Below are 15,485 nucleotides of genomic sequence, written 5' to 3' on the forward strand. Positions count from 1 at the left end.
GTCTGCAGCAGCAGGGTGGTGGGTTGAGATTGCTGTAATCATGAAGTGCTACCTGTTCATTAAACACGCAGTGGGAACCCTGCCTGCAGCGTTTAGGGACCAATTAAAGAGGCACAAGCTATTAACATTAGCAACGTTAGCTTGGAGGAGCGTGGGCGTGCGCGCGTGTGTTTCTGCAGCGAGCTACAGGAAGACCGATGCGATTAAACTGGCGGTTTTCAACCAGGTGTGAAGAGATGAAGGTAAAATCTCAGTGTCCGGTTCGCACTCAGATATAAACAGGGGTTCTGGTGGATGTTTTGCTCCCATGGGCTAAACCTTAAACACTGCAAAAAGCACAAAATCCTATTTTGGGTCTGGTTTCTAGTGCAAATATCTTAGCACACTTGAAATAAGATAAAATTATATTATAGATAACTTTTCAGCAAGATATAGGAGCTTGTTTTTAGTAAATAATTCTGAAAGAGTACTAGATCATGGCAGATTATTTCACTTACAACATGAGAAAGATGTCTTGCTATAGTGAAATAATCTGACCATGGAACTAAATCTTTTGTGTTAAAGATTTAATAAAAGCTCCTATATATTGTTTAAAATGTACTTGTAAGTTAGTTTTTGTTTTAATTCAAATGTGATAGAGTATTTGCTCTGTGAACTAGACCAAAAATACTTTTGTGTTTTTGCAGTGCAGAGTCAGAGCAAAGTGTTTCTGTGTGAAACGGGCTGACGCGTCTATAAGTGCACAATCGAGTTAAAAATGAAATGAACAGAGTTGGGAAGGTGGGGATAATTCAGGAGGATGAGAAGACGACGTAGATTTCAAACTTTGCCGAGTTGTGAATGGCTGTGATTATGATACAATGACTTTAAAGATGGAGAGTGATTGCTCAGGTAGGGAGGCAGGACTTCTCGGCTCTCAGCTGTAATTATCCACACCTTTCTCTGCGACTTGCACAATAGAACGTGATTTGACGGAGATGAGTCGTCTTGACGGGACCTCATTGATTACATGCCAAACTCGTTGAAGCCGATTGTGTCCCCGTTTCACTGAGGTCAGTGCAGGAATGAATGGACCTGTGAAGCAGAAACTACAGGCTGGTTTATCAGTTCCTTTTCAGTTAAGTTGTTGAAACCAAGAGTGATTTTGAAAACTAAAGACTTTTTTTTTTAAACATTGCAACATGCAGGAGAAAGACTGATCAGAACTGACCTGAAACGCAGGTTTTCGTAGATAATAAAAGTAACGAAGGAAGGAAAACTGAGATTGAGAAAACATTTTTAACTGAAATATATTAGAACAGTAATTAATGCAGAAAAATTATAACCAACTAACTAAACTATTATAACTGTCCTAGACTTGCTTTAACCTGTAATGTCACCAAGAAACAGCAGCTCTCAGTCATAAATGACATTCCAGTCGATGCTGCTCTGAATTTACCTAAGATCCGAATGCCTATATGTACATTAAGTCTTGTTACAAATCACAAACAGAACATACACTGAAGACATATGGAAAATATTGTCCAAACCTCTGGCTGTACACTGGGAAAGTTTATACAGCAAAGGCTCAGAAAGGACGGCTACAAAGACCCTGAAAGGTGAACAGCAACCACTCAAAGGAGACAAGGGAATGTGACGTTCCAGAGAGTGAGGCAGATCCTGAAGAGCTAACTCACTCCCAAAAACAAGACGCAAGCTATCAGCACATACCAACAGTGACCAGGCAGCCTGTTGGCCGAGAAGGCGCCATTCACGTGAAAACCGGAAAGTTCCTCACAATGTGCAGAGGGAGTCTGAGGACGAGGAAATGCCAGGAGTCGCCTTAAAACAGCAAAGACCATGGAGTAGATTTGGAAGAAAGTCCATTATGAAGAATGACCTTTTACAGGAGGACAACTGGCAGGACACATCATGCAGAGGTCATCCCCATTTCATACCAGTCCACTCAACTGTCCACCCAAACCTGAAATCTGTCACATTAATCTGGTCATTTGTTCTTGACCAGTTGGCATCAAACGAGGGTCTGCTAGAACTCTTTGTGGATCAGAGTTTAGAGCTGACTGTGTGCCTGGTTATGTCCTCATAATCAGAAGACTGAAAATGTTATTAATGCTCATTTTGAAGAAACACAGTCCAGGGATTTCTGCTGTTTTGTTCTGTGTGCATCTCAAGGAGCACAAGGACAGATGAACTGTGTTAATATTCTGGTAAGAATTTATGTATTTATTTTTTATTGTTGTGGTTTTCTGAGTTGACGCTACCACATTGCATCCACATCTCTGGATGTGGTACCACTATTAGGATGAGCTAATAAAAGCTATAAATGGGTGAAGGGGCAAACCGTGTGACCCACATACGGAGGCCTCGGTCCTGGACGCGGCTGTCCCAGGTTCGAGTTCCGGTCGACCTTTGCCACATGTTTTCCCTTCCCTGACTGCCTTCCTGTCTGACCACTGTCATATGAAGCAAAAAAAACAACTTTGAAAGAAGAAATGAGTATGAGTCAGTGTCGCTGATTATTATGTTTTTATTTGTTTGTTTTAAATATCCAAAATACACCCAAACTTTTGACATAACTTTCCCTCTTTTATCCACCAGCTCCTCCCTGAGGTCCCAGATTCAAGAACCCATTTGTTAAAGACATATGTGTGGATTAAAAGGTCCATCCTCCTACACCGAACATTTTCAAGTCATCTCTTTCTCCAGACAACATCGTTCATGTGGGTCAGACGGTCAACAGAACCAAGACACCAGGTGATTCCAGGTAACTTTGGAGATCTCTATCTGGAATGGAAATCCAGTCACATCCATTTTCATTCCTGCTTAAATCTGCTTCTGTTTGAATTTGTTTTGTGTATTTCTTATTATGTTTGTTGAAGCACTTTTATTTAGCATTTTTATCTTGAAAGGTGCTATATGAATAAAGTTTTACTAACAGAATGAAGGGCCTTCCATCACAGCCAGATTACCCTCAAGTAAAATCTGGTCTGGGAAATTAAGAAGATCATACACAATCAACCATGAAAAGCATGTGTAATACATTTCATGGCAATCTGTCCAACCTCAGCCACTTCTGACTGACTAACTGGAATCTGTTGTTCTCTGGTTGCGGCCAAGGCAGCAGGTTTGGTCAGAGCGCTTTTTGGCATGATGCCGCTTATTGTGAAGCAAAAAGAAAATTAAATGTATTTTTTAAAAGTTCACGCAAGCTAATTTCCTTCATCTTAACTTTTCCATCAAAGGTCTGACTCTGCGTTATCTCCAGGGCGCCATATTTAATAACCAACAATGAAGCAGATAATGTCTGAGGTATAATTGTTCGCCAGGAGAGGTAGAACCATGCAGTGCCATTGTCTGTCTGCCTTTTGTAGTTAGTTAAAAGGTGGATAAATAAGATGCAATTTAGAGACTTTTAAGATGAGATTTTTTTTCCCCGTTGCCTTAATCACTGTGAAATTACCTCTGGGTGAGGGCTGTCATTAAAACAGAAGAGGCACTTGCTTCTTGGATGCTAGACGCGAGCGTGAAGCGCTAATAGCAAAGTGCCTCGATGGCGTTGAGGGTTTTAGCGGTCTGTGTGTCACCCCGCTGCGCCCACCCGCCTGCCTTCGCCTCCCGCTCACACAGGATGTCTTATGATGGCCTATTTGCAGCTGTTTACTGTGATAATCACACAAAGACGTAAAGGCAGGTTACGCAGACTTTAAATGTATTGTTCTGATAGTCTTGCAGCACACACACACACACACACACATCATGACCCACTTAGACAAGTTTCTTCTCTGACACTTTTGAGTTGCTGCTAAGTTAGGTATTATTCCCACCGCCGCCTTCTTTTCCTCGTCTTCCTCCTGACGCTGAAGGCGATGCCGTGCAGGCAGCCATGAGTGCTGCGGCTCCCCGTCTCGGGGGAACCGTGTTCGGCCCCGGGTGTGCGTCCCTCAGGGCGCCTCGTGGCCCGGGGCTAGACGGCCCTGAAGTGACGTGGCCAACAACCTCCAGATGTTAGCATGCATTAAGGCCTGACAGCTCGTCATGTCGCCGCCTACGCTACCACACAGTTCCATCACCTCCCATCTGCTGGCCGACACTTCCTGAGGGAGGAGGAGGAGGCAGGGAGAGAGAGAGAGAGTACTGGCCGTCAACCATCATAAACACTGACTGATAGGTCACCATGCCCAGGGTTTACCATACATCTGCTCACATCAACATGTTCATATTCTCATTCGATTTTAGAGACAAGGAGATGCATCTGATTGGTCCCTCATTGCTCCTCCAACAGGAACAGGGACCCCGACTTGAAGCCACCGGCCAAGAAGTGGGCAGTAGCCAAGTAAATATGCTGAGTACTGTACTTAAAGATGCAGTACGTAACTTTTATATGAAAAAGTTCTTTACATATTTGTTAAAACTGTCCCCATGTCATGACAATATGGTATGAGACGGATAATCTGTTCATTTGATTTGATGCCAGTTTGTGCTTTAGGTCTAAATGAACCAATCACAGCTCCATATCCAGAGTCACACAGCCTCCCATTGGTGTTTCTTATTAAGTGGCACTTCATATCACTTTGTACTGTTTGGATTATAAGGGACAGATAAATCAGATCACAGAGAGACTTTCAAGATATCCAGCAACAAGATTGCTTTTTTTTTTTTGAAATTCAGTTTTTTGAAAGTTTTTTTTTTTTCTTTTTTCTAGCAGAGTGACCAAAAAATACGTCTGTCACCTGAAACTGATGGAACGTCCTCGACACGTCATGGTTTCATAAAGATTGGCAGATTTAAACCAACGTTTGGTGATGTGTGCTTCACAGAGCCGACCTGCTGCTCACAGAGCATCATGGGATTCTGTTGTTTTTCCTGGAGTTGGATTGAAAATTAGTAACATCGGGAAACATTAGAAAGACATAATTACTTCTCATATTTTTCTTTGCTTTCCTTTCAATAGTTATCACTAATGTAATTTATTACATGTACCAAAATGTCTTCATCTACATGCATTCATAAAATATGTAACTGAGCGCAGACTGACATTTTTATCAAGACATTTTGATGACAAGAAATACTAAATACAATATATACCCAGTTATTCCACTTCCTGAATTTCCCCTAAAAGCTGTTTGCACTCTATTTTATTACATAAAACATAATTTAAATTTAGGTTTAGATTTGAATTGTGTTGTTTGTTTCATTTTGTGGTTTGGTCACTGTTCTTGTTTACATTCAATCACAAATTAAACAATAAATTACTGAAAATAAATTATATCCTTCTCAATAATCAGTGTGGAAGCCTTCCTTGACATTACATCAATTAAATGCTGGCAAACTCGTTGCATGTTATCACTGCTACTATAAACCTATTCATCTTTTGCAAAGAACTCCAACTCTTTGAGGTCAGAAGGTCATAAAAACATATGCCATAAAAAACAATTTATATCAGATTTCAGTTAGATCAATCCTGATGGGGCAATTAAAAATATTTGTATCACTTCCAGTAAGAAGAAACATGTTGGTCTAACTAAATAATTATTTTAAGTTTTTCACTTTTGCTTTAAGTTACAACTGAAGGACACAAAGTTTGCATGTTCTACCTGAGTATGTGTATGTCTATATGTCCTCTAACATTCCCAAAATATACATGTTGTCGTTGAATGGATGATACTATTTAAAGTCTCAGACTTTGGTTTTTCGAAGTGATTGAATATGAGTGGATGACAGCAGATTGTCTGTTAGAGGAGTTTGACTGAGACTATATGGTGATGTTTGCCTCCCCCTCCTGGTGAGACAGGGTTACATCAAGCAGAGTTATTCTCAGTGCAGAAGATACTCTTAATGGTATCTTCTAAGGGTTTAGCGTATAAATCTGCCTATAAATCTGTAAGAAAAACAACAATTATAGTTCATAGTTTTATATAGTTTATATATATTTTTACTCTGTTGTCTTTGCTTCCTTTACTCTCCATCTATATGTTTACATTTAATACTCTTATTAACTAAAAGTGGCTCTCAACAGTCTACACTGCCTGTTAAAGTTACATTATGTAACCTTTATATAAAATATGCTTTTTTCATATTAAACGGTCACAAGATGGTGACCGTTTAATAAGAGACAGATAATCTGTGAAAAGATGGATCCCCTCCAGCTCCCGGTGCTGTTTTTGCTGTGTGAAGAAATGCACCATGCAAAACAAGAACAACCAATCAGACGCAGGCGGAGGGTCTAAAGTGCTGTGAATCATCCCTGTGTCTGTGCTGGTCAATGTGGAGAAATTACTTACTGTTACAGGAAAACCGCTTCTCTGCCGTCACCACTGGCTAACTAGCCTTAGCATCCATACAAGGTCTGCTATCAGGAAGAAGCTGCAGGGGAGCAGCTGGAGGGGGCAATGAGCAGCCATTTCATTTTAAATTTGGTCTCCTTTCGAACAAACTTAACCCCAATTTAGCTTCATAAATGATCAGTTAAAAACTGCTTTAGTTGGATTATTTATATTTTTAATGATGATATGCATTGTATGCTTTTAAGCCAACATATTTTAGCTTTAAAGAACGTCTTTCTACAGTGAGAATGAATGGCAGTGTTACCGAGAGGTGAAAGGAAACAAGATGACTTCAGGAAAAAAAAGAACTTTATTCTTATCAGTCTGGAATAAATACTTTTGTTATATTTGATCATTTTTATCAGATAGAAAACACAGTAGCTTTAAAATAAAAACAAGATCTAGTTAATTCATTATATTTATTTGTCATTTAAACACACTTCAATAAATAGCTTTGCTTCTTCTTTTGTTCTTTAATTATACAAAAAACGAACTGTGAGAACAGCGGAGGGAACAACACTGGGTTAAAGGTCAGCAGAGTAGACACGGGTCGACACAAACACCTGCAAAGGCCACGGTGACACACAGACTAAAAACCGTTACAGATTTCCAAATGTTCACACACGTTAGTCCACAGCACGATGGCAGCTACACACCACGTTCCAGTGAGTCTATTAGAGCACGAGTCTGCACAGACGTGTCGTCGTACAGCACGCTGAAGAACACAATCAGAGCGAGTCCATAAGACACGCGGCTAACAGAAAGGCTGCGGCACCCCGATCTCATCCTCCCAACACAGACGCGTCTTCTGGTTTACTCAGCCTGATGTGCTTCCCATCTGTGTGTGTGTGTGTGTGTGTGTTGTGTTGTGAGAGTTTAAAGTTGAACAGATTTGCATTTCCTAGCACAATAACAGCAAGGTCAATAGCCATCAACATGATCAACATCATCAATATTAGTCTAATGTTTGTGAGGTAAAAATTAGTTGACATGCAGTGATCAAACCTCACTTAAAGAAGCCCAATAAAAAGAGACAGGTTCATATGTAATTTAACATTTTTGGCAGAGACCAAGTACAGTTTTGTTTTAATTAATAAATGCAATTTTGTGACAAGGAATTTTTAATAACAGCACAGAGACTGGACTCCCTCACTACCCTAAGTGACAAATCTACAGGTTCTTAACTGCATATTAACGTATTACTGAACCTCGGCACTGCCGTTCACATGCCTGATCATAAACATTGGATTTATAATTACATTTTTGGAGTTGAACAAAACTCAGATGTGGGGTTCCTCTGGGTTCCATTCTTGGGTTACTTTTGTATTCAATTTCTACAAGTTAGATTATGCAATATTACAGCATCTCTATCTATGCTGATGACATGCAGCTTCATAGTTTTGTGTTATTGCAGAATCATCATTTACAATGACTAAGTATTTGGCTTCATGAAATTAAGGAGTTAAAAATTCCTCTAGTTTCATACAGAAATGCATATGTCAACCATTTTGGAGTTAATAGAGAAAGATTTGAAATGCTAAGAATGATCTAATCTGATCCTTAATTCAGGAATAAACTTCATAAAAAACAAAGATGCTTATTGTTTATGCATCATTCATTTATTAATTTATTGAAGGTTTCTATTCCTTAATTTTGTAAATGTATTTATTTTAATGCATTTCCTTGCTTCTGTCTTTTGTGCTGATTGGTGTATAAGTAGTGCTTTAGACAACACAGATGACTCCTATTTTACCAGTAGAGAGGAATGTGAACGCTGCACATCATTAATTAATGCAAGCACAACAATCTCACCGATAGGAAGCTCACCAGGGTGAAAAATACCTGACTGATCTCACAGTTTCACGTCAATCTGCTGCTTTCATACAGATTGGCAGCGAGGCGCCTCGGGGATCGGGGTGCGTCAGTCAGTTACAGGTGAAACACAGAAATATATTCACTCACTGAGGCAGAAAAGCACTGCACTCAGCTGCAGACCAGGGTTTATTTTTTTTCATCAAAAATACTGCAAAGAGAACATGTGACTGAGCAAAACGTGTGCAACTGTTTGTTTGTTTGTTTGTTTGTTTGTGTGTGAGAGTCCTAGAGAGCTGGAGAGACGATGCCTTTTCTTTTAAATTTTGGGTGCTAGCATGAAAACAACTAAACTCTGCAGCTGTGATGAATTACGCTCTGATTCTCCTGGGCTGCACATTTCTATACCAAGAATTTCAGAAAATTAAACCCAACGATGTGATTGGCAGTCCACTGTCTGTGTGAGAAAGCAAGGACTTTGAGTGAATTTATGGTCAAAGTAGCTAAAGATGTCTACAGTCGGCCTTTCATACAGCAGCCACACGAAAAGTTAAGTTAACCAACGTTGGAAAACCGTAAAACTACAGATTCACCAAGTACTTTGTTGGCAACCAGAATTAGCTGACTATAAACTGTATTCACCCTGAACGATGGCTGGTCATCCTGAACTGTTACAACAGAGCAGGATATCGACTGGTCGTTTGGAAAAGGAACTCTCTGCCACTGTGGCAACTCAGTCTTGGCACGATGAAAAGGGAAACGCCAGGTGACATCACACCCCGGAAAATGTCTGTTGGTAGCTTCGCTAGCAACGGATATTGTGTTGGACTATGGCAGATCCAAGCGTCCACTCCTGGTGAAGTGCAACAATTCTGGCTGCTAAGGATAAGAGTTGCAGAAATTTACCGGTTTTCACCAAAAGTGGCTAATTCGATGATGGAGACGGGAGATATTTCACGTTAGGCACACCTTGTTAGCTGCACAGCTACCCGTCACTGAGACACTTCAGTGCGTCGGTGACAACATGACATCCCTCCACTGACCAGCTGCCGTTTGCTGACCAACGTATATCCTTCAGTTGCTAAAAAACCCACAACATTTTAATACGGCAAATACATATAGAAATCATTTGGTTATTCTAATATTTTTGCTTTATGATTTTCCTTTTTGATACGAGTTCTGATGTGCTGCGGAACCAGGGGGTGAAGGAGCCGGATAAGAACAAATAAATGCTGGTAAACTGAGCAAAAGCAAGCTGGGACTGCTGGAACCTCAGACTGATAAAACTCATTTAAAAGGTTTTTTTCACTTGTTTCAACAACCACTTCCCAAAAACACACCAAGCCTTTGCATTTCCTCTCAATACCGTTGTTGTTCTATCGCTCTTTCCACCACTGTCTCTCCAACTGCAAGCTACATAACGCAGGTCTGACTGGCAGCTACCAGGTCCACAGTACGAACTTCGGCATGACTTCTTTGGGCATCCATATTGGTGAACTGACACTGAGTTTCCTTCAGCAGATAACAGGCAGGCTGAACGATTTAAGACAAAGTTGTTTGGTTTAGAACGGTCCATGTTCTCAAGAGAAAACAGACTATTAGGAGTTTGTAATGCTAATAGCAAAGTCCCAACTGTAGAATCTGTTTAAGGTAAAAAATAAAAATAACTATTCTCTTACATCAGGTAAAATTAGCATCAGTAGGTTGAAACTTAATGAGAAACAGACCAGAAATCATTGATCTCAGTGTTTTTGGATTCCATTCATTTCAGTGGCTCTGCTGCTCGGTACTGAAACACTGAGCTCTCTCTCGCTCACTTGTCGCACTACATTTTACTTCTCCTCTCTCTAAACTGAAAAATGACTGAAAATGAGTTCTACTTTAACTGGGAATTTTCCAATTACTGTCCCCCCCAGCAGCCACCCATCTTCCCCCTGAGGCAAAGGTGAACCGCCATCATTTTCTCGGTCTCCACCAGCGGGCGCCCCTAGCACAACATGGAAGGTTAACACTGCAGACGAACAGCTCTGTGAGCTCCACAAGCCTCCCGTCCTCCTGGAAAGGCGTCGCATCTCGCCTCGCCTCGCCGCTCCGGGTTCAGTGGAGGTCTCCCAAACACTTGTCTGCTTCACTGGGTCAGAAAGCAAATAAACCCGGCAGCGGCTGCCAGCCGGAAATCACGGCGGACACGAGCGCAGCTGCACGAGCGCACGACCCCAGGCCTCCAGTGAGTCAGGATGGTATTAATAGACCAGAACCAGCAGGTACTGTCACTGTGTCTACCGCTCACAACCAATTATGAAGCCCTGCAGGTCCACCTGCAGTCCAACACAACCCAGCAGAAGTTAATCCAGAGTGAGTTCCATCGCCTTCTTCCTGCTGTCACCTTTGCTCTGCCTCCGTTGTATGCGTTCCGCTTTAACCCTCCTCGCCGTCTTGGCACGAATTACAGGAGGCGATGTGTAAAAGCGCACGCACATTCAGTGCCACCCCGCTGGACCGCGCACAGGGTAAAGAACTTGCGGTGTCAAATGGATCCCATCTCTTACGATCGCGGGAGGGTTAAAAAGCTTCCTAAACACACACAGACACACACGTTAACGGGTCAGAGTCATGTGGTGGCTGTGAGTCAGCACATCAGCTCAGTCTCTGCCGCCTCAGCCTCAGGCAGCGAGGCGATGGAGAGAGCGGCAGTCGTCCTGGGTGTTTGTTTCAGCCCAGGGCTTAAAAACAATTGTCTGCTTTGAAATGCCACCGACTTCATGGCCGTTTAAAACGAACCCAACATCTTCCACACAAAGTCTTTGCAGTTCCACCATTTGAACTTGCACAACAGTAATTTAATCATGTAATTTTTTACATGATTACATTTCCCCTAAAGCTATTTATTTAACTTTTACAAAATTTATTTTTTTTCCATATTCATTAAAATTGTCACCATGTCATGACTTTATGTTGTGAGACAAAATATCTGTGAAAAAAATTGAGCTCTTCCTTCTCCTCCCAGAGCTACTATTATGGTCTGCAGAAATGCACCTCTTCTGGTCAAAAACAACCAATCAGAGCCAGGAGGAGGGGCTTAGTGCTGTCAATCATCCTCCTGTACGCTGCTCAGTGTGGTAATGGTGGAAAAACAACATACTGTTACAGAAAAACTGTTTATCCGCCATCACCGGAGGCCATGCTAAGTAGCCTTAGTATTGGTGGCAGGCTCTGTTGTGATGAAGCAGTGGCTTAGCAAAGAGCAAGGGGGAGGGGATGAGCACTAGAGTGATTGGCAGCACTGAGACCCTCCTCCTGGCTCTGATTGGTTGTTTCTGGCTCAGTGGTGTTTTTCTGTTGTTAGTACTGGGAGAAAGCAGAGGAGAATGGTTGTTTTCACACATTGTCCGTCTCAGACCATAGTGATAGCTTAAAGAAATAAGTAAAAAAAAACATTCCTTTCTAAAAGTTACATACCGCAGCTTTATATATGAAGTATATAACTTTTATAAAAGATCGTCACTGGATGTTTGTAAAGTCAGAAAAAAGCCTAATGAAAACAATTCTTTGTGTACACTTAACATTTTCTGTTATACTTGTCTTAAAGAAACTACAAAAAGCGCCCACCTGCACCACCTCCATACGCTGGAAGGCCAGGTTTGTACCGTTACTGAACTGAGATTGTGGAACAACACATAATTTATTCCAGGTACGCACTTTGGACACGACTTCCTCTTGCTGTTTTCTTTGCGACTCTCTATTTTTGGAATGTGACGATCATTTGGTCCACAGAGACGTGTTAGAGTGAGGTTCAGTTTGGTTCTGAATCGAGTTTGGTCAAAGCACAACAGTGTAAGAGTAGAAAAGTTACCGCATTAAAAAGACGCAAGCATGATTCACGTCGGCTCATGGGTCCAGAAACACGGCCGGAGGTAACACACCATCCACACACACACTGCGACAGACATGTTGTTCTGCAGTTCTGGCTAACCACGAAATGATTTCATGAAGAGGTGGACTGATCCACCAACAGCCCAGATGATGCCTTCAGAGCCTGTTGATAAATTTAAGTTATTCTCCAAACCTTGTTAGTGATTCCTGATATGTTACATAATGCTTAGGAGAATATATAAATATATATAGTACCTTGCAAATGTATGCATTTTTTATCAGTACTCTAATAGCCCACACTGTAAATGACTCTAAACACACCACCTACATAATTACATGGTCTTGTGGATTAGATGTTTTCTTTTAGTGGGACGTCCGATCTGACTGAGCTTCACGCATTTTGCAAATAGAGAATAATTTTAGTCTAGATGCCTAAAGCTGGTAGAGACATACTGCTGAATACTTTATGATGTAGCCGAAAGTTCAACATTGAGCTGAACACCAACACACACTTTAGATCTGAAACTTTGAATGTTTGCGCTTCCACTTCACAATTATGCAATCCTCTGTGTTGTTCTGTCCGGTGTAATCCCAATAGAACGCATCCGAGTGGCTGGAATGTGGCAAAACAGGAACATGAATACTTTTGCAAGGCACTGTAAACCTGAAAGCTTCGCCTTCATTTCAGTGAAATGCTAACAGAACAGAGAGGGTTAGTTATGTAGCTAATGGTTAATGTTCATGTCGGTAACTGGGTTTTGTTCTCAGTGTTACGCATCAACTGCAGGTACCAACAAAAGCAGAAACCTGCGAGTGAATGAGTTGAGCAGTGAAAGTCTTCAGTCTGTTCTCACATCGACAACACAGTGAGGACACACAGGTAGATCTGGACAGCTGAGGCCGCTCTACATTCATCTCCAACACCCTGACCTGATCACCGCTCCACCTCTGCTGGCCGGCCCGTCACCACCACAGTAAGGCTTCAGTCTACCACACGGCTTAAAGGGATACTCCACCAGAAAGCATAAACCCCACCCCACCCCACCCCGGGTCCTTCACGAGTTTCTTTTCATCGACGTGTTTAAATGCGGGTGTCAGACGCGTCCGTTGCCGTGCGTGCTGCTCCGTCGCCCCGACGCCGGGTGGGAGGAGTAGTGCAGCTCGGCGGTGGAGAAGCTGTTGGAGGAGTTGGAGGAGGAGGAGGTGAGTCCGCAGGCTTCACAGGCCAGAGCCAGCTGCCGCAGGGCGTCCAGGGAGTCCATCTTAGCTCCACGCAACAGGTCGCTCTGACCCTGAAACACAGAGACGTGACTCAACTCTGGTTTGAGAAAAATGACTCAAGTCTTTGACTTTTTCATATTTTGTTACATTGCAAATACAGACATCAGTGTATTTAATGGAGGGAAGTGGAAGATGACATGATTTTAAGTCAGACTACAAGGAGAGCTACTGGAAGCATACATTTTTATTTATTTATTTGTGTGATGGGGTGTATGTGTTCAGTCTGGTTCGCTTAATATTTTAGCTAAATTTACTTAATTAATGTAGTAATTTGACTGAGGTGGTTCATTCAGATGTAGTTGAAAATATCCTTTATTAAAAATGCTTTGTAATAACCTCTTTAAGGGCATTAAAATAAACTCAATATTTTTTGAGGTAAAAATGTTAAACTAATTCAACTAATATGCGGTATTACTTTTTGAGAGTGTTTAACAGATCAATTTTTAAATCTTGCCACAAATTCTGAATCAGACTTCAGTCTGGACCTTGACTAGGACATTCTGTCATGATTATGATGTGATATGAACCATCCCATTGTACCTCTGTGTGTCCATAGAAGCACCCAGACAGGATGGTGACCCATAAAGGGGGGTAATATGGACTAAGGATTTTATGATATTTTGTAGTATTATCGAGATAACATCACAAATTATGATTAAAAAAAACGTGTATTATTTCTTTTTCAGGTAACTGCACGGCACTAAATTCATTGCGCCACAAAAATAAATGCTGCTCTCGAAACAAGCTTCTTCAGGAAGCCACATTCTGAAAGAAATGTGATTTATGTCAGTAACTTTGTATAGAAACTGTATTTAATCTCTATAAATAAATCTCTAATTCACTGAGACTTAGCGATACTCTAGTGGATAAAAAAAACAAACAGTAGATGAGAAAGTAAAAACATTGTAGTTCGTGTTTTTTGTTGTTTTTCCATTACTGGAATTTATTGTGATAACAATAAATCAAATATCTTATAAAGACAAGAAATTTTTCACCTTAAATGACGAAAGTTACGATAAACGATCCATGTATAAATATTAATTTATTTTGCACATCCTGACTGTGAGGCCTGGATTACGATAAACGATCCAGGCCTCACAGTCAGGATGGTGCATTCAGGAGAAATCGTCAAGTTTTCTGTCAAACTGGGATTTACATGTAGGCCGAAAAGTTCAGTTTAGGTCTCATCTGACCAGGCCATCTTCCTCCACATGTTTAATGATTATGTCTTCAGCAACTACAATCAAACGTGACTTTATTGATCTCGTGCTGCCTCACTATTTCTGCCACCACTTGGAGGCAGCACACCAGTTGTTTCTGCAGCTTTTTCTTCATCCAGTTTGCATCTCCTCTGTCTCTCTCTCTCTCCTCAGCCTCCCTGACTGTGACCTGGATATTTGGATCTGAGCTGAATATTTGGATGGATTTCTCAGTTCCTAAAATGCACGTGGCGGAAGGAGCACTGAGATTAGAGGAGGCTTACTGCAGGCGCTCAAAACCAGGATATATCAGTGTGCCTCCAACAGCAGTATTTTCAGCATCCACAACATCTAAAGGGGAACTTCACAAATTTCATTTCACGCTTATCTGACAGAAATAACCACATGCAGCTCTACGCTGCCATGGGAAGCAAAATAAGGAGCAACTGTCACTTCTTCTCTCAGTTATTTTGATTTCCACCGGCCTCTGAATTTTCAGCCTCTCCATATTTTTGTACATTTGTCATTTGGTGTTTCAGCTGGCAGCAAAGAGGTGCTACATATAGAGCTTAGGAATAGAATTCATCTGCCGAAAAACAAATGCAACATTTTTTTCTGTTATAACCACAAACTTTAAAGTCTTGGGGAATTTTTTATGACAGACCATCACAGTGGCAAAAGTCCAAACTTGTTGTAAAATGGGACAAAATCATCAACTCAAGAGCACTCAGGGCCAAAACATTAAACATTTTTAAAAAGCTAAAATCAGACAAATAAATCTTTCACATCACTACAACCTCAACAATAAATTAATTTTTAATTAGTTTTGGCGTTCAGATGAGGTGTTTTTTTTTTTTTTTGGGCTGTATTAATATTAATTTATTTTGCAAAACATTAATAGAAGCAATTTCTACCATCGCATGAGTCACATGATCAACAACTAGATGTTGCTGCTGGTGCAAGCCACAAACAAGACGACAACAGGAAGTGACTGGAG

The 15,485-nt window shown here is 41.1% G+C and overlaps 1 protein-coding gene across 1 annotated transcript in view; it reads right to left on the bottom strand.

The window, feature by feature from the left end:
* Positions 1-6,727: 6,727 nt before the first annotated feature.
* plcl1 (phospholipase C like 1) overlaps positions 6,728-15,485 on the bottom strand; it is a 120,227-nt gene continuing 111,469 nt past the window's right edge. The window contains exon 12 of the mRNA XM_028023700.1: positions 6,728-13,300. Coding sequence (XP_027879501.1) covers positions 13,103-13,300 — 198 coding nt within the window. The 3' untranslated portion in view covers positions 6,728-13,102. The remainder of the gene's footprint in view (positions 13,301-15,485) is intronic.

This window comes from Xiphophorus couchianus, chromosome 7 (assembly GCF_001444195.1).
Source record: "Xiphophorus couchianus chromosome 7, X_couchianus-1.0, whole genome shotgun sequence".
NCBI lineage: Eukaryota > Metazoa > Chordata > Actinopteri > Cyprinodontiformes > Poeciliidae > Xiphophorus > Xiphophorus couchianus.